General features: G+C 37.2%; 1 protein-coding gene across 4 annotated transcripts in view; it reads left to right on the plus strand.

Moving 5' to 3' along the window:
- The window catches only part of ODAD2 (outer dynein arm docking complex subunit 2), a 150,015-nt gene that overhangs the window by 18,470 nt on the left and 105,135 nt on the right, over nucleotides 1-26,410 (plus strand). For all 4 annotated transcript variants that reach the window (XM_043884662.1, XM_043884664.1, XM_043884663.1 and 1 more), the window contains 3 exons: nucleotides 11,198-11,394; nucleotides 20,672-20,770; nucleotides 26,254-26,401. In XM_043884662.1, the coding sequence (XP_043740597.1) occupies nucleotides 11,198-11,394; nucleotides 20,672-20,770; nucleotides 26,254-26,401 (444 nt within the window). The remainder of the gene's footprint in view (nucleotides 1-11,197; nucleotides 11,395-20,671; nucleotides 20,771-26,253; nucleotides 26,402-26,410) is intronic.

Raw genomic sequence — 26,410 nt, forward strand, 5'->3', positions numbered from 1 at the left:
AAACAAAATTCTAAGAATACTAATATGATCCACTTATGCTCTGGGCTGATTCTCAGGCTGATGGCAACTCTATAGACCCCCCACAAGAGCACATTGATCAGGTTCATAGTCTTTGTGATGCAGCTGCTTCTGCTGTTTCCTTGCCAGACTGTTGTCATTCAGCCTAGCGTGGCTCCTTGTCATCATTTCATGAATTCTTTTTGTTTCCTGGTCTTTGATCACGTTTCCTGGACCCCAGTTTTCCATTGTTGTTGTTATTATCATAAAACACATATATACATAAAATAGAAAATGTGCAGTGTTAACCATTTTAAGTGTACCATCCAGTGGCATGAAGTACATTCACAAAGCTGTGCAACTGTTGCTACTATTTCCAAATCATCTTCGTCATCTGAAACTAAGCCATAACTCCATTAAGCAGTAACCCTTCCTTCCTTCTCCCCCCTAGCTCTTGGTAAACTCTAATCTACTTTCTGTGTCTATGCATTTACATATTCTACGTATTTCATATAAGTGGAATCACATGATGTTTGTCCTTTTGTGTTTGGCATATTTCACATACCGTAATGTTTTCAAGGTTCATCGGTGATGTGCCTTTATCTGAATGTCATTCCTTTTTATGGCTGGATGGCATTCCATTTATGTATGTACCAAATTTTGTTTCTCTGTTCATCTTTTGATGGACACTGGGTTTTCCACCTTTGGTTATTGTGAAAAATACTATGATTATTGGTGTACAAGTATCTCTTTGAGTCCCTGTTTTCAGTTCTTTTGGGTGTACACATCAGGGTTGATCTTCTGGCTTATATGGTAATTATATTTAACTTTTAGAGGAACCGCCAAGCTGTTTTCACATCAGCTGAATCATTTTACATTCCCAATAGCAGTGTATGAAGATTCTAGCTTCTTTACATCCTCACCAATGCCTGATATTTTCTGTGTGTTTGTGTTTACTATAGATATCCCAGTAAGTGTGAACATGGTGTATCCCATTGTGGTTTTGATTTGCATTTCCCTAATAGTGATGTTGAGCATATTTTCATGTGCTTATTAGTGATTTGTATATCTTCTTTGAAGAAATGTCTATTCAAATCCTTTGTCCATTTTATAAAATTAAATTGTCTCATTTTTGAGCTAGAGTTCTTTATATATTGTGGATATTAATTCTTTATTAGAAGGTTTGCAAATGTTTTCCCCTTTTCTGTGAGTTATCTTTTTACTCATCTTGATAGTGCCCTTTGGTATACAAACATTTAAAATTTTGATTAAGTCTAATTTATATTTTTTCTTTTGTTACTTGTGCTTTTGGTATCATATTTAAGGAACCATTGCTAAATCTGTCATAATTAAGATTTGCCCTTAACTTTTTGACCTTCCTACAATTTTTCATTTCAGTTTTCTCAAGTTTAGGTCTTTGATTTGTCTGGAGTTAGGTTTTGTGTATAGTGTTAGAGTCCACCTACACTCCTTTGCACATGGATGTTTGGTTTTCCCAGCACCATTTGTTTCAGAGGTTATTCTTCCCCCACCGAATGGTCTTGTCATCCTCATTAAAAATCAATTAACTAGTAAATTTCAAGGTTTATTTTTGGGCTCTCAATCCATTCCCATTGGTCTATATGTGTATCTGTATACCAGTATCATACTCTTGACTACCATAGCTTTCTGTTAGTTTTGAAATCAGGAAGTATGAATCCTCAAACTTTGTCCTTGTTTTTTCAAGACCGTTTTGGTTATTTGGGGTCCCTTGACTTTCTGTGTGAATTTTAGTCTTGGTTTTACTATTTCTGAGAAAAACATTGAGATTTTGATAGGGATTGTTTTGACTCTGTAGATTGCTTTGTATAGTATTGTCATCTTAATAATATTATCTTTTAACCCACGAATGTGGAATGTTTTCCCACTTGTTTATGTCTTCTTTAACTTCTTTCAGCAGTATTTTGTAGTTTTCATGTACAAGTCTTTTGTCTTTTTAGTTAAATTTATTCCTAAGTATTTTATTCTCTTTGATGCTATTGCAAATAGAGTTGTTTTCTTAATTTCCTTTTTGATTGTCCACTGCTAGCATATAGAAATACAACTGATATTTGAGTGTTAAAATCAGAAGTAATTTTTGAATGTGAAATTCAAAATCGAATCCAGCTAATGTGCCAAATTTATTTAATTCAGTTTCTTTTGAATCTTTAGGTTTTTCTACACATAAGATCATGTCATCTGTGAACAGAGGTAGTTTACATTTTCTTTTCCAATTTGGATGTTTTAAATTTCTTTTTCTTACCAAATTCCATGGCTAGAACTCTCAGAACTATGCTAAATAGAAGTGGCGAAAGTAAATTCCTTGTCTTACTCCTGATCTTAGGGGAAATGCTTTCAGGCTTTTGCTATTGAATGTGATGTTAGTTGTGGGCTTTCCATATATGGCCTTTATTGTCTCATCAGTTTTCTTTTTCTTGGTGTACCCCATCATTTTGGTAGTGCTTCCTGAGTAAAAGAGGCACATAGGAGGAGAAAAATTGAGGGTTAGCATGTTTGAAAATATCTTTATTCTTCTCTCTTAGCTGTTGTTTCTATAATGACAGTTTCAAAATAATTTTTTTTCTTAGAATTTTAAAGGCACTTTCCTATGTGACCTGTTTGTTTTGGCTTTTCCCATATAATGAGCCTTTAGGATTTTCTCTTATCCCTGATGTTCTGTAATTTTCATGATGATATGGTTGGTGCTGGTTTCTGTTTGTTTTTCATTAATGATGACATATGTCTTTTAGAACTGGAAAATATTTTTGTATTACATCTTTAATCATTTTTTCCCTCTATGTTCTCTTTGTTCTCTTTATGAGATTCTAGTTGGATTTTGGGGCCTCTGAGATTGATCTTCTGATTTTCTTTTCTCTCATACACCCCACCCCACTTTCTGGAAATACCTTTACTTTGTCTTCCAAACATTGTGTAAATCTTTAAAATTTAAGCTTTCATATTTTTAATGTTTTGTTTTGGGTGTATATATATTTTTTCAGACCATATTCTTTCATTTCTCTTGGGTAAAACATAGGACTGAAATGGCAAGGTTATGTGGTGGTTATATGTTTAACTTTTTAAACAATTGGTAAAGTGCTTGCCAAAGTGATTGCAACATTTTCCATCCACTCTGTGCACCAGACTGACAGCTGAGCCGCATACTTGTCAATGAGTGATACTGTCAGTCCTCTATTTTAGACCTCCTAATAGGTGTGTACCGGTAGCTCACTGAATTTTAATTTGCAGTTCTTGAATGCATCTTCTTATATGCTTATTGAATGTGATTCATATATCTTAAGTGGTAAAGTGTATATTCAGATCTTTTGCCCATTTTTTATTGTGTTTTTTTAAAATTTCTTATTACTTAGTTGTGAGATATATACCTACCTACCTACATACATACACACATACATATAAGCTTATATTTTCTTTCAGAGCTAGGATTTATAAAATACTTCCTCCCAGGTGGTGGCTTGTCATTTCATTCTCCAAAAAGTCTTTCAAAGAACAAATGTCCTCAATTTTGATGAAGTCCAACTTACTAATTTTTTAGAGTGTTGTATCTAATTCAGCTTCACCAAATCCAGTGTCACAAAGATTCTCTCCAGTGTTTTTTTTCCTAAAAGTTTTTAAATGTTAGGTTTTATATCTTGGCGTATGATCCAGTTTAATGTATTTTTTGTACATGCTGTGAGGTATGGATCAGAGTTCATTTTTTTCTTCTGCATACAGACACCTAATTGTTCCAGCATCATTTGTTGAAAAAGAATTGTCCTTTCTTTGCCCAGTTGTCCATTTGCATGGGTGTATTTCTATTCCACTGATCTGTTTATTTTTATATCAGAGCCATGCTGTCTTGGTTACTGTAGTCAGTCAGTCTCGGGTCAGGTGTTGTCAATCCTCCAATGTTGCTGTTCTTGAGTTCCCAGCTGTTACATATCTTCTGCATGTCCATTTGAATTTTATAGTCAGCTTGTCATTTTTTTCATAAAAACCCCGAAGGAATTATGAATGATACTGTATTGAATCTATAGATCAATTTAAGACCTGATGTCTTAACAATATTGGGGTTTCCAGGTCATGGAACTCAGTGTTTCTTCCTGTTTATTTAATGTTACTCAGCATGTCTCCTCATCTTATTCAGTTTCTCTCAGCACTGTTTTGTAACTTACAACACACGTCTTACACATCTTTTGTGAAACATCTGTAAATATTTCCTATTTCAGGGCTATTGTTAAACAATAGTTTTAAGGTTTCAATTTCTGGTTATTTGTTGCTACTATATGAAATGCACTTTTGTATATTGATTTCACATCCTGAAACCTTGCTAAAGTCACTTAATAGTTTTGTCTGGTTTGTAGATTCTGAGGGGTTTTCTACATAGATGATCATGTTGTCTCTGAATAAAGATCATTTTACCGCTTCCTTTCCAATTTCGATCATTTTATTTTTTTTTCTTTCCTTAATGCACTATCTGGAACCTCCAGTACAGAACTGAGTTGACATGGTTTCTTTGTTTCTTGTGGTAAACGGAAAACGTTCAGTTTCTAATTATTGTCACTGGTCAGCTTTTCATAGATGAAATTTATAAGGTTGAGGAAGTTCCCCTCTATCAAAGTTGTTGAGAACTTTATTAGGATTGGATGTTGGATTTTATCAAATGATATTTCTGTACCTGTTGCATTAGTCATTTTATTTTATTTTAGTTTAACATGGTTAATTATATTGGTTTTTGAAAGAGAAGCCAGCCTTACATTCCTGGGACTAACTTCATTTGTGCAGGGTGTATTATCATTTTTATTTATTTATTTTAAAATTTTAATTTGCTAACATTTTATCAAGAAATTTTGCATCTGTCTAGGATTATCAGTGTGTAGATTTCTTTTCTTCAATATCTTTGTCTGTTTGGGATATCAGATTAATACTGGCCTTATAGAATGAGTTGGAAGATTTTATCTCCCATTCAGTTTTCTGGAAGAATGCTTAGAATTGGTGTCTGTCTTAACTGTTGTGTAGAATTCACCAGTGAAGCCATTTGGGCCTGGAGTGTTCACTGTGGGGAGGTTTCTAACTACAAATTCAATGTACTTACTAATTATAGGGCCTTGCAGGTTATGTTTCTTCTTGAGGGTGCTTGCTAGGTTGTCTTTAAAGGATTGTGTATCCCTTTTGTCTAAAGTTGTTGAAATGATTGGTATAAACTTGTTTATAATATTCTTTTGTTAACCTTTTAACAACTGTAGAAGCTGTAACTATTGTTACCGGTCTCGTGCCTGATATTAATCATTGTGTTTTATTTTTTTCTTGGTCCATCTGGCTAGAAGTCCATCATTTGACTCAATTCTCTCAAAGAAGTCACTTTTGGTTTCATTTACTCTTCTCTAGCTTTTTTTAAAACCATACATTTGTCTAGTCATACTTGCATTGAAAGGAATTTTGGTGATTTCAGGTATGACTAATATTAAGATAAAGATTTCTCTTCATTCTGCATTCATCTATAGAGAAGCTATTTGCCTTTTGGACACACATTCAGACATTTTGTCTGTCAGACACAGTGAGCACCTCTCTCGGGCATGGCAGTGGTAAGACGTTGGGAACACTCCACTTTGCTGCTCTCAGCAAAGCATTGACACTTCAGAGATGTGTCTGTTTTTATATCCTTCTGCCTGTTTTGAGTTTATATTGCTCTTCTTTTTCTAGTTTCTTAGGTTAACAGCTTAGAGTCTTGATTTGAGAGCTTTCTTCCTTTCTAGGTAAGTATTTAGTGCTATAAATTTTCCTTGCAGAACTTCACCTACCTACCTGTCACACATTTTGGTGTTTTATTATCATCGTTTTCATTTTCATTCAGTTTTTGTATTTAAAAAAATTCCCTTAAGTCAACTATACCTCATAAATTTTTTTTTCCTTGAGGCTTCCTCTTTGACCCATGATTATTTAGAAGTTTGTTACTTAGATTTTCCCATTACTTGATTCATTATTAGTTTGATTCCACTGTATTCAGAGAACAAACTCTGAACAACTTTATAAATTTGGTTTTTGGTGTGGTTGAATTCTTTATATCCTTGCTGATTTTCTATCAGTTTTGAGAGGGATTTGAAATCCTCCAACTATAATGGTAGATTTGTCTGTTTCTCCTCTTCATTCTGTTTTTGTATTTGCAGTTCTGTGTACACATTTAGGATTACATTTTCTTGATTGACTATTTTATCATTATGTCATGTCCCTTTCTGTCTTTGGTGATTTTTTTTTTTTTAAGTCTAATCTACTATTCATATAGGTACTCCTGCTTTCTTTTAACGAATGTTGCATGGTATATCTTTTCCCCTTCTTTTACTTTGAGGCTACCTATATCATTATATTTGAAGTGAGTTTCTTGTAAATAGCATAGAGTTGAGTCATTTTTAAAATTCACTTTCTGAAACTCTGTATATTAATGTATCATATCCATGGTGTGTTTAGATCATTTACTTAAAAAAACTTTATTTTCATTCATTCTTTCATTTTTGGCTGTGATGGGTTTTTGTTGTTGAGCTCAGGCTTTCTCTAATTTCTGTGAGTAGGGGCTACTCTCTAGTTGCTGTGTGAGGGCTTCACGTTGCGGTGGTTTCCGTTGTTGAACCCTAGAATGCTGGCTCAGTAGTTGTGGCACATGGGCTTAGTTGCTCTGCAGTATGTGGGATCTTCCTGGACCAGGAATTGAACCCATGTCCCCTGCATTGACAGGTGGATTCTTAACAACTGGATCACTAGAGAAGTCTGTAGATTATCTGCTTTTACTTATTGATATTAGGGCTTAAGTCTGCCAGCTTAGTTTTATTTTCTGTTTTTTCCTTCTGTTTTCTGTTTTGTTTATCTTTTTCTTTTTCCTGGTCTACTTTGGCTTACTTGAACATTTTTTTTAATACCATTTTGATTTTTCCATAGTATTTAAGTATATCTCTTTGTGTAGAGTTTTTGGTGGTGGTTGTAGATATTGTTATACATAATTTGTCATAATATACTGGTTTAATATTTTACCACCTGAGTAAAGTATAGAAATCATGTCTCCCTTTAAGTCCCTATACCCTCTCTTATTTGTATTTGTCTTTATTTCCTTCATATTGATAAACTGTATTAGACAATGTTATAATTTGTGCTTCAACCATCAAACATCATTTAGAAAATTCAAGAGGAGGATGAAAGTCTTTTGTGTTTACCCATGCTTTTTATTCTTTCTCTGATTCTTTCTTTCCTTTCTGGTGTTGCCAATTTCCTTATTTTATCATATCCTTCCTGTTTAAGAACTCCTTATTCTTTGGAGGTAGGTCTGTTGGTGACAGATTCTCTTTGTTTTCCTTTATTTGAGAACATCTTGAATTCCCCTTTATTCCTAATGAATATTTCCACTATATATAGTATTATGTGTTGACTGCTCTTTATTTTCAGCACTTGGAAAATGTTTCCAGTCTTTCTGGCCTCCATGTTTTCTAATGAGAAATCTGCTCTTATTTTAATTGTTTCTGTCTTATAGGTAAAATATTTTTTCTCTCTCATTGCTGTTAATTTTCCTTGACTTTGGTTTTATGGAGTTAGATTATTATATCTCTTGATAGGATTTTCTTTGGGTTTATTCTGTTTAGGGTTTGCTTAACTTCTTGAATCTTAGATTTATGTCTTTTTCCAAGTTTGGGAAAGCTTCTGACATTCTTAGAATGCATTTTCAGCCTGACCTTCTTCCTCCTCTCCTTCTGGTGCTCTAATAACATGAATGTTGGATTTTTTTTTCTATTGTCCTACAGATCTTGAGGCTCTGTTTATTTTTTTTTTCAATGTATTTTCTCATTGTGGTTCAAACTGGGTAATTTCTATTGTTTGTCCTCAAGTTCATGGGTTCTCTCTTCTCCATCCTGTTGCCAAACTATCCAGGGAGTTATTTTGATTTGTAAATTTAAATTTCAAAATTTCTATTTGGTTCTTCTTTATATCATCTATTTATTTGCTGAGACTTTCTAATTTTTCATTTGTTTCAAGTCTTATTATTGATTGTTGAAGCATTTTTATGATGGCTACTTTAAAATCTTACTCCAACATCTGTTTCAGATTATTCCATCTATTTTATCTTGGTATAAGCATCAATTATTCATCGTCCTTTCTCATTTAGGTTGTGACATTTCCTTGTTCTTGGTGTGATGAGTGATTTTTTTGAAATTGTGTCTTGGACATTTTTGGATTATATTATGAAACTTTGGATTTTATGGAAGTCTTTTGTTTTAGCAGGATTTCTCTAAGTGTAGGTCTCATGGTACTAGGTTTAGGGTACTGCAAAGTGCATGTGAAAATCCAAGTTCCTTGCTTGGACTCCATTGAGAACCTGGTAGTGTAGGGTGCCTCAACACCACTGGGCAGTGAGTGGAAGTTTGGTCTTCCTACTGAGTCTCTGCTTACATTCACCTGGACAGGAGGACATGCTTCCCATGGGGCCTCAACTTACACCATGGGAAATGAGTCCATGCTTGGAGGTGGTGATTTTACTGCATCTCTTCAGATGATCACATAGTTTTTCTTCTTTAGTCTGTTGATATGGTCATTGATTTTTGAATTTTGAACTAATATTGAATCCCAGGATAATTCTGACTTGGTCATGATGTCTTACCCTGTTTAACATTGCTAAACATAGTATGATAATATTTTACTGAGGATTTTTGTAGCTATAGTCATGAAGGATATGGGTTAGTAGTTATCTTTTAATGTCTTTGTCTGGTTTTTGTATCTGGGTAATGTGGCCTCAAATGAATTTGGAAGTATTCACTACTTTTCTTCTTTCTGGAATCCTTCATATAGATTGAGTCTTATTTCTTTGTTAATGTTTGGTAGAGTTTACCAAGGAAACCATCTTTACTTGAAGGTTTCTTTGTTGAAAGGGTTTATGTTGAGAATTTTATTTCTTTAATAGATACAGAACTATTCATATTTCTTTCTCTTGCTGAGCATTGGTGGTTCATGGCTTTCAATGAATTTGTACATTTTGTCTAACTGATCTAATGTATTGACATCAAATGCTACGCCACTATTATCTTCTGGTGTCTAGAGGATCTGCTCTCTTGGAGGATCCCTCTTTCATGCCTAATATTGGTCATTTATATCTTCTCTTTGTTCTTAACTCATCTGGAAAGAAGTGATCAATTTTATTGGTCTTTTCAAAGAACAATTATTTGTTTCATTGATTTTCTTTATTGTTTTCTTTCTATTTTATTTTATTTCTGCTCTTATAATTTTATTCCTTCTGCTTTCTTTAAGCTTAATTTGCTCTTATTTAATTTCTTAAGTTGGAAGCTTAGGAATTTGTTTGAGACCTCTATTTTTTAATATGAAATTTTATGCTATGAGTTTCTTTATCAGCCCCATATGAACTGTCTCCCAGAGACTCTGATATGTTTTCATGCAAATCAATATAGCTGAAGATTTTCCACATATCTTTTTTACGAGTTTCTAGCTTATGTCCATTTTATTAAGAGAAAGTGTTTTATATCATTACGGTTCTTTTAAATTTGCGGATGTTTGTTTTATGGCTTAAAATTTGGTCAGTTTGCTATTTTCCTTGTGCTTTTGAGAAGAATGTGTATTCTGCTGCTGTGTGTGGTGTGTTCAGTAAATGTCAGTTACATTCAGGTGGTGGATAATTTTCCTCAGGTCTTTTATATTCTTATTAAGTTTTGTTTTGCTCATTTTGTTGATTTCTGAGAAGGGAGTTTTGAAGTTTCCTAATGGTGGATTTATCTGTTTTTCCTGTTCTATTTCTGCTTTATGTCTTTTGAAATTCTATTGTGAACATAATTAGAATTGGGTGGTAATTGGCTGTGTCATTATGTGTCTTTCTCTTTACCACTGATAATATTATTTGTTTTGAAGCCCCTTTTTGTCCGATGTTAATTTAGGCATTTCTGCTTTGATTATTGGTTTCATAGAATGTTTTTCTTCAGCCTTTTACTTATAATGTATTTATATATTTATATATAAAGTGGTTTCTTTTAGACTACAAATAGTTAGGTTTTCCTTTTACATCCAATCTGATGATTTCTTTTAATTGAAGTCTTTAAATCACTTTCATTTAAAGTGCCTACTGATAGAGTTAAATTAAATTTACTATTTTGCTATTTGCTTTTATTGGTGTCATTTATTCTTTGTCTCCTTTTTTTCTTCCCCTTTTGGATTAATTGAACTTTTAGAAACTATTCCATTTTGTTTATGCTATTAGTTCATCAGTTATGCTACTTTTAAAAAGTATCTCACTTGGGTATATATGTCTCTAATTTATAGAGTGTGCCTTTGAACAATATTATACAGTTTTGCCACTAGTCCAAGAACCTTGCAAGTGGCTTCAAGTGCCACTCCCAGTCCTTTGTACTATTGTAGTCATGCATTTTACTTTGACATGCTAGTAACCCCTCACCACAAAGAGTCTTTTATATTTATTTTTATCATTTCAGCATTATTTTATCTAGATCCATGTTCTGTCTGGTATGAGATTCCTTCTGACTGAAGAGCTCCATGAACAATTTTTATCCTAGGTCTTTCTGACAGTGAATTCTCTCAGCTTTTCTTCATCCGTGAATGTCTATTTTATTCTTATTTTCAAAAGATTTTTTTCCTCTGTGTAGAATTTTGAGTTGAGAGGATGTGAATTTTTTTCCTTTTCATCACCTTAACTGTATCCCTCCCTTGTCTTCTGGATTGCATTGTCTCTGATGAGAAATCTCTTTTAATTGTTATGTTTCTTCCTCTATCTATAAAGTGTCTTTAATTTCTGGCTACCTTCAAAATGGTCTCTTTATTCAGCAATTTGATCTCAGCAATTTGACTAAGATGCATCTCAGCCTTTATAGGGTTTGAGTATAATTTTTTTCAGGTGGTGGTAAGGGGCGAGTCAGTCCAGCCCTGCTGCAGTATCTGTGTGGGCTGCATAAGAGCTGTGAGTTTAGGATCATCCCATTACTGTCAGCCTAACTCCAGTAGAGGGCTTAGTCTTGAAGTTGCCCAGATTCAATTTGTGTTGCTAAGCAACACAAGTTAGAGCATCTTGAAACATCTTCAATTTATCACCAGGGTGGTGAATTTTCAGTTAGCATGAGCTAATTCAGAAATGGTATCATTATAAAAATATGCTCTTTTTTTTCTTTTTTTTTTTTTTATTTAATTGAAGGAAGTTAAATTCAGTGAACAACTACAAAAGGATCAGCCTAACAAGGCACCTAAGGAGGAAGTGGCCGTTACACATAAAACTAGTATTACTTCCCGCAGGAGTGCACAGGAGAAGAACCGAATTAATCTGGGAAGGAGTCAACTGACCAAGAGATTAGAGCCAAGTTTAAACTGGAGGACCAGTGTCAGTTCCAAAGAGTAGGTAGATATTAACATAATGGGTTTTCTGATACATACTTCCCTACCACATGTTTATCTAACTTTTCACATCACTTTATTTCATTGGAGGAAAATACAGAGTATTTACATACACCTCTTTCCAAAGTAATTACAGGTTGGTTCCCTTTTCCCCTCTTCATGTTTCAAGCAGAAAGATTTGACATCAAACTGGGTTTGTGTACAGAGGACCACAGAAGGAGAGCACAATTCACTTTCATGTGCTTGGTGAGTCAGGGCAGATAACACATGAAAATGATGATAAAACACATGGAGGAATCGCATGGGGGAATGTAAACATTGTGGTAGGGACCTGATTAAGTAAGTGTTAAATTATGTGATTAAATATAAAATCAGGAGGCGGTCCTAAGATGCCGGCGGGATAGGAAAGTGGTCTCCCGACCCACAAATTCATTGAAAGATCATTTGAACACTGAGCAAATTCCACAAAACAACTTCTGAATGCTGGCGGAGGACATCACGCACCCAAAAAGGCAGCCCATTGTCTTGAAAAGGAGATAGGACAAGATGTAAAAGATAAAAAGACAGCCAAAAGAGTTAAGGACTGAGACCGGTCCCGGGGAGGGAGTCGTGAAGGAGAAGTGTCCAAACACCAGGAAACCCTCTTACCGGCGGGTCTGTGGGGAGTTTTAGAATCTCAGAGGGCAACATAACTGGGAGGAAAAAATAAATAAATAAAACCCACAGATTACGTACCTAACCACAACTCCCAGCAGAGAAGTAGCCCAGACGCTCGCATCTGCCACCAGCAAGTGGGGGGACGGGGCGGGGGGGGGGGGAGCTGAACAAGGAGGTGTGGGCTGCATTGCTTAGGTTAAGCAACGGGCCTGAATGCCCTGAGGGCAATCTGAGGGAGCTAACGTGAGATAGCAACCCAAACTGTGGGATAGCCAGAGAGGAAAAAAAAAAAAAGCAAGCGAGACAGAACTTTCCCGTGAAAAGCTCTAACCTAAGGAACTGCCGGGCCACTCACAGAACAAAGGACTGAGTGAATACCAGAGGAGAGTTAGCCGACTGTGGACCAGCCCATTTCCCACCGGAGGCAGAGAGGCAGGCAGGCGGCAGCCAGAGCCAGCAAGGGGCAATCTTGGCCCCAGAGATGGCATTCTCTACCAAACTGCGAGCAGGCTTCCAGTTGCTAACCAAGTCTTCCTGGGATCCTGGATGGTTGACATCCACCAGGAGGGTCGCAGCCAGAGATCAGCTCCCTAGAGGAGACACACGGCACACCTGAGACGGCACTCGCTTTGCGCACCCAGGAAACCAAGCGACTGGGACAGGGGAGGAGATAATATGCACCGCCCAGCTGGGAAGAGTGCACTCTCCACTGCTCGGACCTGGGAAGGGCACAAAACGCAGGCCCAACTGAGTCTGTGCTTTTGTAAAGTACCCGAGAACCTGAACCTGAGTGGCTTAGACGTGGGAAGTGCATGCAACCCAGGGCCCGCTTTAGACAGTTCCCCTGCAGAGCAACCTGGAGCTTGAGCAGTGTAAACTGGGAAGGCACACATGTCAATGAGGGTAAACCCAGTGTGGCCCAGACACTGCAAGCGCTCCCCACACACGCCAATGATATTTGTCTGCAGTGTTCCTCCCTCCCCACAGCACAACTGAACAAGTGAGCCTAAATAAATGACCACCTTTGCCCCCTTGTGTCAGGGTGGAAGTTAGATACTGAAGAGACTTGCAAACAGAGGAAGCCAAAATAAACAGGGAAGAGACAGGTGTAACAGATTAAAACCCTGTAGTTAGCATCTACTACATTGGAAGGGGCCTGTAGACCTCGAGAAGAAGTATAAGCTGGAATAAGGAACTATCTGAAACTGAACTGACCCCATACTGCCCGCAACAGCTCTAGAGAAATTCCTAGATATATTTTACTATTATCATTTTAAATTTAAAAATTTTTATAAATTTTTAAGCCCCTTATTACTTTAATTTTCATTTTTATAATCTATTACCTTGACAAAAAAAGACCCTATTTTTAAAGCAAATTTCATATATATTTTTTATAATTCTTGTGATTTACTTTTTTTTTTTTAATATTGTATTTTTGAGAGTCTAACCACTACTTTTAATCTTTGTTTTTTGGTATTTGTAATCAATTTTGTACCTTTAAGAATCCAATCTTCAGTACCCATTTTTACTTAGGTGTGTGACTACTGGCTTGATTGCCCTCTCCCCCTGACTCGCCTTTTTCTCCCGCAGGTCACCTCCCTCCCCCTTCTCCACACCCAATACTGTGAATCTCTGGGTCTTCTGGGCTGTGGAGAACACTTAAGGAACTGATTTCTGGCTAGATCTGTCTCTCTCCTTTTGATGCCCCCTCTTCTCCTCCTGGTCACCTCTATCTCCTTTCTCCCTCTTCTCTTCTTTGTGTTACTCTGTGAACCTCTCTGGGTGTTCCAGCCTGTGGAGAGCACATAGGGAATTGATTACTGGCTACATTGCTCTCTCCCTTTTGATTCCCCCTCTTCTCCTCCTGGTCACCTCTATCTTACTCCTCCCTCTTCTCTTCTGTATGTAGCTCTGTGAACCTCTCTGGGTGTCCCTCACTGTGGAGAATCTTTTCTCCATTAACTTAGATGTTTTATCATTGGTGCGGTATAGGTGGAGAAGTCTTGAGGCTACTTAAGAATAAGACTGAAAACCAGAGGCAGGAAGCTTAAACCCCAAACTTGAGAACACCAGAAAACTGACTGAAAGGAACATTAATTGACAAGAGCTCATCCAAAAGCCAAGCTCCACCCAAGAGCCAACAAGTTCCAGAGCAAGACATACCATGCTAATTCTCCAGCAATGCAGGAACATAGCCCTGAGCATTAATATACAGGCTGCCCAAAGTGACACGAAACCTACAGACACTTCAAAACCCACTGCTGGACACTTCATTGCACTCCAGAGAGAAGAGATCCAGCTCCACCCACAAGAACACTGATGCAAGCTTCCCTAACCAGGAAACCTTGACAAGCCACTCGTCCAACCCCACCCACAGGGAGGAACCTCCACAATAAAGAGGAACCACAAACTTCTAGCATACAGAAAGGCCACCCCAAACACAGCAATTTAACAAGATGAAAAGGCAGAGAAATACTCAGCAGGTAAAGAAACATGATAAATGCCCAACAAACCAAACAAAAGAGGAGGAGATAGGGAGTCTACCTGAAAAAGAATTCCAAATAATAGTAAAAATGATCCAAAATCTTGAAAACAAAATGGAGTTACAGATAGTCTGGAGACAAGAATTTAGAAGATGCAAGAAATGTTTAACAAGGACCTAGAAGAAATTAAAGAGTCAGTCAATAATGAAAAATACAATAACTGAGATCAAAAACACTCTAGAGGGAACCAACAGTAGAATAACTGAGGCAGAAGATAGGATAAGTGAGGTGGAAGATAGAATGGTGGAAATAAGTGAAGCAGAGAGGGAAAAAGAAAACAAGAATTAAAAGAAATGAGGACAAACTCAGAGACCTCTGGGACAATGTCAAATGCCCCAATATTCGAATCATAGGAATCCCAGAAGACGAAGACAAAAAGAAAGGCCATGAGAAAATACTTGAGGAGATAATAGTTGAAAACTTCCCTAAAATGGGGAAGGAAATAGCCACCCAAGTCCAAGAAACCCAGAGAGTCCTGAACAGGATAAACCCAAGGTGAAACACTCCAAGACACATTTTAATAAAATTAACAAAAGTCAAACACAAAGAACAAATGTTAAAAGCAGCAAGGGGAAAACAACAAATAACCCACAAGGGGATCCCCATAAGAATAACAGCTGATATTTCAATAGAAACTTTTCAGGCCAGAAGGGAATGTCAGGACATACTTAAAGTGATGAAAGAGAAAAACCTACAAGCCAGATTATTGAACCCAGCAAGGATCTCATTCAAACATGAAGGAGAAATCAAAAGCTTTGCAGACAAGCAAAAGCTGAGAGAATTCAGTACCACCAAACCAGCTCTTCAACAAATGCTAAAGGGTCTTCTCTAGATAGGAAACACAGAAAAGGTTTATAAGCTCGAACCCAAAACAACAAAGTAAATGGTAATGGGATCATACTTACCAATAATTACCTTAAATGTAAATGGGTTGAATGCCCCAACCAAAAGACAAAGACTGGCTGAATGGATACAAAAACAAGACCCCTATATATGCTGCCTACAAGAGACCCACCTCAAAACAAGGGACACATACAGACTGAAAATGAAGGGCTGGAAAAAGATATTTCACGCAAATGGAGACCAAAAGAAAGCAGGAGTAGCAGTACTCATATCAGATAAAATAAACTTTGAAATAAAGGCTGTGAAGAGAGACAAAGAAGGACACTACATAATGATCAAAGAGTCAATCCAAGAAGAAGATAAAACAATTATAAATATACATGCACCCAACACCCAACATAGGAGCACCACAATATATAAGGCAAATGCTAACAAGTATGAAAGGAAAAATTAATGGTAACACAATAATAGTGGGAGACTTTAATACCCCACTCACACCTATGGATAGATCAACTAAACAAAATTAGCAAGGAAACACAAACTTTAAATGATACAATGGACCAGTTAGATCTAATTGATATCTGTAGAACATTTCACTGCCAAACAGTGAATTTCACCTTTTTCTCAAGTGCACACAGAGCCTTCTCCAGGATAGATCACATCCTGGGCCTTAAATCTAGCCTTGGTAAATTAAAAAAAAAAGTGAAATCCTTCCAAGAATCTTTTCTGATCACAATGCAATAAGATTAGATGTCAACTGCAGGAAAAAAACTATTAAAAATACAAACATATGGAGGCTAAACAACACGCTTCTGAATAACCAACGAATTACAGAAGAAATAAAAAAGAAATCAAAATAGGCATAGAAATGAATGAAAATGAAAACAGAACAACCCAAAACTTATGGGATTCAGTAAAAGCAGTGCTAAGGGGAAGGTTCATAGCAATACAAGCTTACCTCAAGAAACAAGAGGAAAGTCAAATAAATAACCTAACTCTACACCTAAAGCAAGTAGAAAAGGAAGAAATGAGGAACCCCAGGGTTAGTAGAAAGAAAGAAATCACAAAAATTAGGGCAGAAATAAATGAAAAAGAAACAAAGGAGACCATAGCCAAAATCAACAGAGCGAAAAGCTGGTTCTTCAAGAAGATAGATAAAATAGACAAACCATTAGCCAGACTCATCAAGGAAAAAAGGGAGAAGAATCAAATCAGAAATGAAAGTGGAGAAATCACAACAGACAGCACAGAAATACAAAGGATCATAAGAGACTACTATCAGCAAATACATGCCGATAAAATGGACAACTTGGAAGAAATGGACAAATTCTTAGAAAAGTATAACTTTTCAAAATTGAACCAGGAAGAAATAGAAAATCTTAACAGACCCATCACAAGCACAGAAATCGAAACTGTAATCAGAAATCTTCTAGTAAACAAAAGCCCAGGACCAGACAACTTCACAGCTGAATTCTACCAAAAATTTAGAGAAGAGCTAACACCTATCCTACTCAAACTCTTTCAGAAGATTGCAGAGGAAGGTAAACTTCCAAACTCATTCCATGAGTCCATCATCACCCTAATACCAAAACCAGACAAAGATGCCACAAAAAAAGAAAACTACAGGCCGATATCACTAATGAACATAGATGCAAAAATCCTTGACAAAATTCTAGCAAACAGAATCCAACAACATATTAAAAAGATCGTACATCCTGACCAAGTGGGCTTGATGCCAGGGATACAAGGATTCTTTAATATCCACAAATCTATCAATGTGATACACCACATTAACAAATTGAAAGATAAAAACCATATGATTATCTCAATAGATGCAGAGAAGGCCATTGACAAAATTCAGCATCAATTTATGATAAAAACCCTCCAGAAAGAAGGGATAGAAGGAACATACCTCAACATAATAAAAGCCATATATGATAAACCCACAGCAAACATTATCCTCAGTGGTGAGAAATTGAAAGCATTTCCCCTAAAGTCAAGAACAAGGCAAGGGTGCCCATTCTCACCACTGCTATTCAACATAGTTTTGGAAGTTTTAGCCACAGCAATCAGAAGAAAAAGAAATAAAAGGAATGCAGATTGGAAAAGGAGTAAAACTCTCATCTGTTTGCAGATGACATGATCCTCTACATAGAAAACCGTAAAGACTCCACCAGAAAATTACTAGAGCTAATCAATGAATATAGTAAAGTTGCAGGATATAAAATTAACACACAGAAATCCCTTGCATGCCTATACACTAGCAATGAGAAAACAGAATTTAAAGAAACAACTCCATTCACCATTGCAACAAAAAGAATAAAATACTAGGAATAAATCTATCTAAAGAAACAAAAGACATATATATAGAAAGCTATAAAACACTGATGAAAGAAATCAAAGATGACACAAATAGATGGAGAAATATACCATGTTCATGGATCGGAAGAATCAATATAGTGAAAATGAGTATACAACCCAAAGCAATCTATAGATTCAATGCCATCCGTATTAACCTACCAACAGTATTTTTCAGAGAAATAGAACAAATAATTTCACAGTTTGTGTGGAAATACAAAAAAACCTTGAATAGCCAAAGCAATCTTGAGAAAGAAGAATGGAACTGGAGGAATCAACCTGCCTGACTTCAGACTATACTACAAAACTACAGTCATCAAGACAGTATGGTACTGGCACAAAGACAGAAATATAGATCAATGGAACAAAATAGAAAGGCCAGAAATATATCCATGCACCTATGGACACCTTATTTTTGACAAAGGAGGCAAGAATATACAGTGGAGGAAAGACAATCTCTTTAACAAGTGGTGCTGGGAAAACTGGTCAACCACTTGTAAAAGAATGAAACTAGAACACTTTCTAACACCATACACAAAAATAAACTCAAAATGGATTAAAGATCTAAATGTAAGACCAGAAACTATAAAACTCCTAGAGGAAAACATAGGCAAAACACTCTCTGACATAAATCACAGCAGGATCCTCTATGACTCACCTCCCAGAGTAATGGAAATAAAAGCAAAGATGAACAAATGGGACCTAATTAAACTTAAAAGCTTTTGCACAACGAAGGAAACTATAAGCAAGGTGAAAAGACAGCCTTCAGAATGGGAGAAAATAATAGCAAATGAAGCAACTGACAAAGAATTAATTTCAAAAACATACAAGCAGCTCCTGCAGCTCAATTCCAGAAAAATAAATGAGCCAATCAAAAAATGGGCCAAAGAACTAAACAGACATTTCTCCAAAGAAGACATACAGATGGCTAACAAACACATGAAAAGATGCTCAACATCACTCATGATCAGAGAAATGCAAATCAAAAACACAGTGAGGTACCATCTCACGGCCGTCAGAATGGCTGCCATCAAAAAGTCGACAATAAAAGCTGGAGAGGGTGTGGAGAAAAGGGAACCCTCTTACACTGTTGGTGGGAATGCAAACTAGTACAGCTGCTATGGAGAACAGTGTGGAGATTTCTTAAAAAACTGGAAATAGAACTGCCATATGACCCAGCAATTCCACTCCTGGGCATACACACCGAGGAAACCAGATCTGAAAGAGACAAGTGCACCCCAATATTCATCACAGCACTGTTTATAATAGCCAGGACATGGAAGCAACCTAGATGCCCATAGGCAGATGAATGGATAAGGAAGCTGTGGTACATATACACCATGGAATATTACTCAGCCATTAAAAAGAATGCATTTGAATCCATTCTAATGAGATGGATGAAACTGGAGCCTATTATACAGAGTGAAGTAAGTCAGAAAGAAAAACACCAATACAGTATACTAACACATATATATGGAATTTAGAAAGGTGGTAACATTGACCCTATATATGAGACAGCAAAAGAGACACAGATGTAAAGAACAGTCTTTTGGGCTCTGTGGGAGAAGGCAAGGGTGGGGATGATTTGAGAGGGTAGTGTTGAAACGTGTATATTATCATATGTGAAGTGGATTGCTGGTCCAGGTTCGATGCATGAGACAGGGTGCTCAGGGCTGGTGCACTGGGATGACCCTAGGGGATGGGATGGGGAGGGAGGTGGGAGGGGGGCTCTGGATGGGGAACACATGCGTGTCCATGGCTGATTCATGTCGATGTATGGCAAAAAACCACTACAATAAAGTAATTAGCCTTCAATTAAATAAATAAATTAATTAAATATAAAATCATGTGGAGTTAATTACGGGAAACTTCATAGAGGTAGTACCATGTGTATTAAGAGAACTTTAAGTGAATACTATAAAAAGGATAGAATCTGAAACATGTGACAGGCCTGAGTAAAGTGGACACTGGTTTTATGAAAGTCTGAAATGTACAAGCCTAGCTCCATTCAGGACTCTTTGTAAATTGGTGCCAAAGCAAAGAATAAAGGCCAATGTTACCAACACCACAGCAGTCAGAAGCACCTAGAGCACTTTGTGAAGTTTTAGCAAATGGGTTACAAGTTTCAACCTATTTTTAATGTTCCATGTTGTCCCCTTATTGATTTAAGAACGGGCTCCCTACTGGTCATGTGGGGACACTCACCTATAGGGATTCCAAGAACCACAGGTGATTGTATTTTGGACACAGGCACAGAGAGCTGAGAGAGGGGAGACTTGTGGGAGGTGAGACACCTTGCTCCTCTGATTCTCCCTGATTTGGGGGTATTTGACCTTTTGGCTCTCTATGAAAGAGTGAGTCTGAAAATGATAAGTGTATGTTCTCATCTGTTAACTTGGGGATGAATTATAAAATACTGCTTTTTCCATGTGCTTATTTTTTTTTCAGTTAAGAATTTACTAAACAAGGATTTAATGCAAACCAGTATGTGCCAAGGAGTATACTAAGCTTGAGAATGTCCAGAAAATCAGACACAGGCCCTGCTGTGATGTCGGGTGGGCAAGGAGAACACAGGCAGTTGGGACTCAGGGCAGAAGACATAGACTGAAGGACCTTTCCAGTGATAGCAACCTGTGAAGACCTGTTTCTGGCACGAAGAAATACTGGACAAGTGTTTCTCTATTATATAAAATGCATGGCTCTGCTTGCAGGGCAGAAGGGACCTCTCAGGTGTCAGATGAGACTGAAACTCATAGTCATTCTCTGTCAGGAAAACACATCATTCGGGTGCATGATAATGATGGAATATTTGTACACATTTATATTTTTAATATTATATTAGCATAAAGTAATTAATACAATTGATATTTCTTTAGGAGCAGAAATACACTAAGAGACACCCAAGTAGAAAAACATGGAGGAAAACTTGAAAAGTCCAGATCATCTCTTTCACCTGGAAGAGCACAGTTAATGCGGTGAGTTTCTGTTAACGTGTGCGTGCTCAGTCATGTCCAACTGTTCGCAACCCTATGGACTGTAGCCCAGTAGGCTTCTCTGTCCATGGGATTCTCTAGGCAAGAATACTGGAGTGGGTTGCCATTACTTCCTCCAGAGGATCTTCCCGACCTGCAGATTGAACCCATGTCTTCTGAGTCTCTTGAATTGCAAACAGATTCTTTACCACTTGAAGATCAGTTCTTTAAAGCCACTCCTACTTAACAGCTAGTTAATACTGGTTAATGGTGTTTTACTTTCACATTAGGGCCTTATGATATCTATATTGATATAGTAGAAATGCTGTAAGAATGGTAATAGTGGGTTTGTTTAAATATACAGGATAATTTTCTTCTTTTTTTTTCATTTATTTTTATTAGTTGGAGGCTAATTACTTTACAATATTGTAGTGGGTTTTGTCATACATTGACATGAATCAGCCATGGAGTTACATGTATTCCCCATCCTGATCCCCTCTCCCACCTCCCTCTCCACCCGACTCCTCTGGGTCTTCCCAGTGCACCAGGCCCGAGCACTTGTCTCATGCATCCAACCTGGGCTGGTGATCTGTTTCACTATAGATAATATACATGTTTCGATGCTGTTTTCTTGAAATAGCCCACCCTTGCCTTCTCCCACAGAGTCCAAAAGTCTGTTCTGTACATCTGTGTCTCTTTTTCTGTTTTGCATATAAGGTTATCATTACCATCTTTCTAAATTCCATATATATGTGTTAGTATACTGTATTGGTGTTTTTCTTTCTGGCTTACTTCACTCTGTATAATGGGCTCCAGTTTCATCCGTCTCATTAGAACTGATTCAAATGAATTCCTTTTAATGGCTGAGTAATATTCCATGGTGTATATGTTCCACAGCTTCCTTATCCATTCGTCTGCTGATGGGCATCTAGGTTGCTTCCATGTCCTGGCTATTATAAACAGTGCTGTGATGAACATTGGGGTGCACATGTCTCTTTCAGATCTGGTTTCCTCGGTGTGTATGCCCAGGAGTGGAATTGCTGGGTCATATGGCAGTTCTATTTCCAGTTTTTTAAGAAATCTCCACACTGTTCTCCATAGCAGCTGTACTAGTTTGCATTCCCACCAACAGTGTAAGAGGGTTCCCTTTTCTCCACACCCTCTCCAGCATTTATTGCTTATAGACTTTTGGATAGCAGCCATCCTGACTGGCGTGTAATGGTACCTCACTGTGTTTTTGATTTGCATTTCTCTGATAATGAGTGATGTTGAGCATCTTTTCATGTGTTTGTTAGCCATCTGTATGTCTTCTTTGGAGAAATGTCTGTTTAGTTTTTTGGCCCATTTTTTGATTGGGTCATTTATTTTTCTAGAATTGAGCTGCAGGAGTTGCTTGTATATTTTTGAGGTTAATATTTTCAAAGTGGACCTATTTTTGGGGGGATAAAGTAGAAAAGAATACCTTTATTGCTTGGCCAGGCAAAGAGGGGTACAGCGGGCTCCTGCCCCAGAAAACTGTGTGTCCCTAATGTGGAGTTAAATGCACTGATCTACTGGTATTAGCTAACTGTTTGTGAACACATATATTTAATGCAAAGAGCAGTTAACTGCATGCATGTTCAGTTGCTCCATCATGTTCAACTCTTTACAACCCTTTGGATTGTAGACTGCCAGGCTCCCTTGTCCATGGGATTTTTCAGGCAAGAATACTGGAGTGGATTGCCATTTCCCACTCCAGGAGATCTTCCCAACCCAGGGAATGGTAACAAAACGGGACCCTTAGCTAATCTCTTGCCTCTGTCATAGCAAAATTGTCATCTTTCTGAGCCTTACTTACTGATCACCAATGGCTCTGCTAATTCTAAAGTTACATATGTTATTTCTCATTAAAACAGCCCTTAGTCGAAGACCAACTGTTAAGCTTCTTACCCAATTTTCAGTTTGACAGTAAAAGTGACATATCTGGGGAGAAAGTTCAGCCACTTTTATGTTTAGGAGGCAGGGAGAAATGGCAGGAATTTCATATTATAAAATTTGCACAGTTCAAAAGAAAACAAACTTTAAGACACTCTACAACATATATGCCATCTTGGGAAGTTAGGCATAATAAATTATTCAACTTTTTTGACAATTCTTAAAAAGTTCTTTGAAATATTTGTAGATTCACAGAAAGTTGCAGAGGTAGTGCAGAGAGATCCCATATGCCCTCCACCTAGTTTCCCCCAACAGTTAAATCCTGCATCTTACATAACTACTGTACAAGATCAAAACCCAGAAATTAACATTGGTACAATGTATATGTGTTTTGCTGTATCACTGTTCACTGAACCCAGGGTAGGCAAAGAGAGAAGCCGGAAGAAAACTTAAGGAATCGTAGAAACTGCAAACATGTTTATTCTCTCCTGACTGGCATAGCAGCTGTAGCAGCAGACACGCTGCATTCTCTTGTTGTTGATCCAGCAGACACAGCCATAACACGTCCCTAATGCGGCTATAACATGGCCGTAACACAGACATAAGGCAGCCTCTAGGGCTTTTCAGGTATACAGAACAGAAGTGGCACACGGCCAAGTGGGTACATCATCATATTGATGCACAGTGCTGTAAGTGATGTCAGCTGTCACATAACCATGTATTTATAAAATGTGGGGCAAGATGAGAGGCTGTGGGGCAAGAAAGCGAGCTGTGGGGAAAGAGAGCCTGACCACCACCATCTTGGCTAATTTGCTCTTTCCCTCTATTGGTACAACATATAGTCCAGTGTCATTTTACCATGTGTGATTTTGTATGGTGACCGTGGCGACCAGGCTAGAGAAGTATTCACCCCATGCATGTCCTCTGGCTACCCTGTTATGGTCACAACCACTTTTGTTCTCCCATCATCCCTGATACTAGAAAAGACTGAAGGCAAGAAGAGAAGGGGACAGCAGAGGACGAGATGGTTGGATGGCATCACTGACTCAATGGACATGTGTTTAAGCAAGCTCTGAGAGATGGTAAAGGACAGGCAAGCCTGGGGTACTGCAGTCCATGGAGTCGCAAAGAGTCAGACACAACTGAGTGACTGAACAACTGAAGATTTTGGTAGAAGTTACACTGAAACCCTGTATCAATTTTGAGAAAATTCATATCTTTACTGTGTAGACTGTATGACTATTTATTTAAGGCTTTGGTTTCTTTAACCAGCAGTTTGTAATTTTCAGCATAAAAGTCCAGTACATGTTTTATTAGATTTACATCCAAAAGTAGAAACACCAATACTATGTTTATTATCAGTGATCAAGGTGAAAGTCCTTCCTTCCTTCTTTGTCTTAAGAGGACAGCATTCTGTCTTTCACCAGTAAGTATGATGATAGTTTTTGTGCAGATATTCTTTATTAAGTTGAGGAAGTTCCCCGCTACTCTCATTTTTCTGGGTGTTGAATTTTGTCAGAAAGTAATGTCTTTTGCACAGATTTGGACACAAATAATGCAGCTTAGCAGCAGCAGCAGCTTTTTAACATGTTGTTTAAAAGGTTTGTCATAGCTTTTCTTCCAAGGAGCTAGTGTCTTTTAATTTCATGGCTGCAGTCATCATCTGCAGTGATTTTGGAGCCCAAGAAAATAACTCTCACTGTTTCCATTGTTTCCCCATCTATTTGCCATGAAGTGACGGGACCAGATGCCATGATCTTAGTTTTCTGAATGTTGAGTTTTAAGACAACTTTTTCACTCTCCTCTTTTCACTTTCATCAAGAGGTTCTTTAGTTCCTCTTCACTTTCTCCCATAAGGGTGGTATCATCTGCATATCTGAGGTTATTGATATTTCTCCCGGCAATCTTGATTCCAGCTTGTGCTTCATCTAGCCTGGCATTTTGCATTATGTACTCTGTATATAAGTTAAACAAGCAGAGGGACAGTATATAGCATTGATGTACTCCTTTCTGAATTTGGAACCAGTTTTTTGTTCCATGGCCAGTTCTAACTGTTGCTTCTTGACCTGTATACAGATTTCTCAGGAGGCAGATCAGGTGGTCTGGTATTCCAATCTCTTGAAGAATTTTCCACAGTTTATTGTGATCAACACAGTCAAAGCTTGTGGTGTACCCCTTAATAACTTTTATACATACATACATACATATATATATATATATATAGTGGAATGATTGCAATAGGTTCAGTTAACTTCCATCTCCTTATATAGTTACAAGTAATTTTTTTCTCATGATGAAAACTTAGATTTACTCTCTAAGCAACTTTCAAATACACCCCACAGCAGTGTTAACTGTAGTCAACATATTGTACATTACATCCTTAGTACTTATTTATCTTATAACTGTGTACCTTTTGACCTTCTTCCTCCAATTTCTCCTCCCTCCAACTCTGGTAACCACAAGTCTGATTTCTATGAATTTGGTTGTTTTTTGCTTGTTTTTGTTTTGTTTTGTTTTGAGATTCCACATATAAGTGGAGTGATATACTATTTGTTTTTCTCTGACTAATTTCACTTAGTATAACGTCTTCCAGGTCTACTAATCTGATCTGTCAGATTTTCCCTTGTAACCAATTCAGGTTTCCTGACATCTTTTGGACAAGAGAATACGTAAAACTGACACTCAGTTCATGTGGCTTGTTCAGTTGGACCAGACACTTGGTTCAGGATTTCACTGCACTGTGTTTCAGAGAGCACAGTTGTACCTTTCTGACTTTTGAAAGTACAAGAATTGGAGCTCTCTGTGCCAAAAAGTCTTTGAGAAATTAAGAAAATGGTAGAACGTTTTGAATTAATGAAACTGGAAAACTACCTGTCCTCCTACTATGCTTCCAAATGGGGGGAAAAAAAGATGTTTATGGAGAGCACACTTGGGGGGATAGAGAGAGAAAGAAAGAAAATAAGAGTGAATTCAATATATTCCATGTGTCCATGACCTTGATATTGAGTTAAAAGCCTCAGAGCAGAGTGGAATAAAGTGAACTCTCTTTGGTAAGGGAATAAATGCCTTTCCCTTTGGGGCACTGGCAGTGTTGCCCAGCTGAACTTCCTGCAATAATAGAAATGGTTTATTTCTGAGCTGTCCTGTGTGGTAGCCACTAGACATACATGACTGTTGAGCAATTGCAATGTGGCCAGTGGAATTGGAAAACTGAATTTTCAATTGTATTCAATTTCAAGTAAGGAAATAGAAGAAACAAATATAAATAGCCATACATTATTTAAGTTATTTAATCACTATGACAAGTAGGAGTCTTAGATCATTTACCTAATACCTTTTTCATTTTTTACTACTTTTTTTTATTATTATTGCACCATAGCAATAATATTGAAATGCACCTGCTATAAAGGCATGTGTTTATTCATCCCCTCATATAGACATTAACAAAGATCATCCACATTTCAGATGGTGTTGGTATCTTATCCATAGCTTACATATCAATGTATGTTCCTGAAATAGTAACATAAACATACTGTAGCATAAGCATACTTATTATATGTTGTTGTTCCTAGCAAGAGTGTTGAAAAGATTGAGGAAATTATTAGTGACAGCTCCTCAGAAAGTGAGGAAGATGAAGAACAACCTGATCATCGTCAGGAAGCAAATGCAGATTTGCCATCAGAATATTGGCAAATTCAGAAGCTGGTGAAATATTTGAAGGTGAGAGAG

This window comes from Cervus elaphus, chromosome 23 (assembly GCF_910594005.1).
Source record: "Cervus elaphus chromosome 23, mCerEla1.1, whole genome shotgun sequence".
NCBI classification, from domain to species: Eukaryota; Metazoa; Chordata; class Mammalia; order Artiodactyla; family Cervidae; genus Cervus; species Cervus elaphus.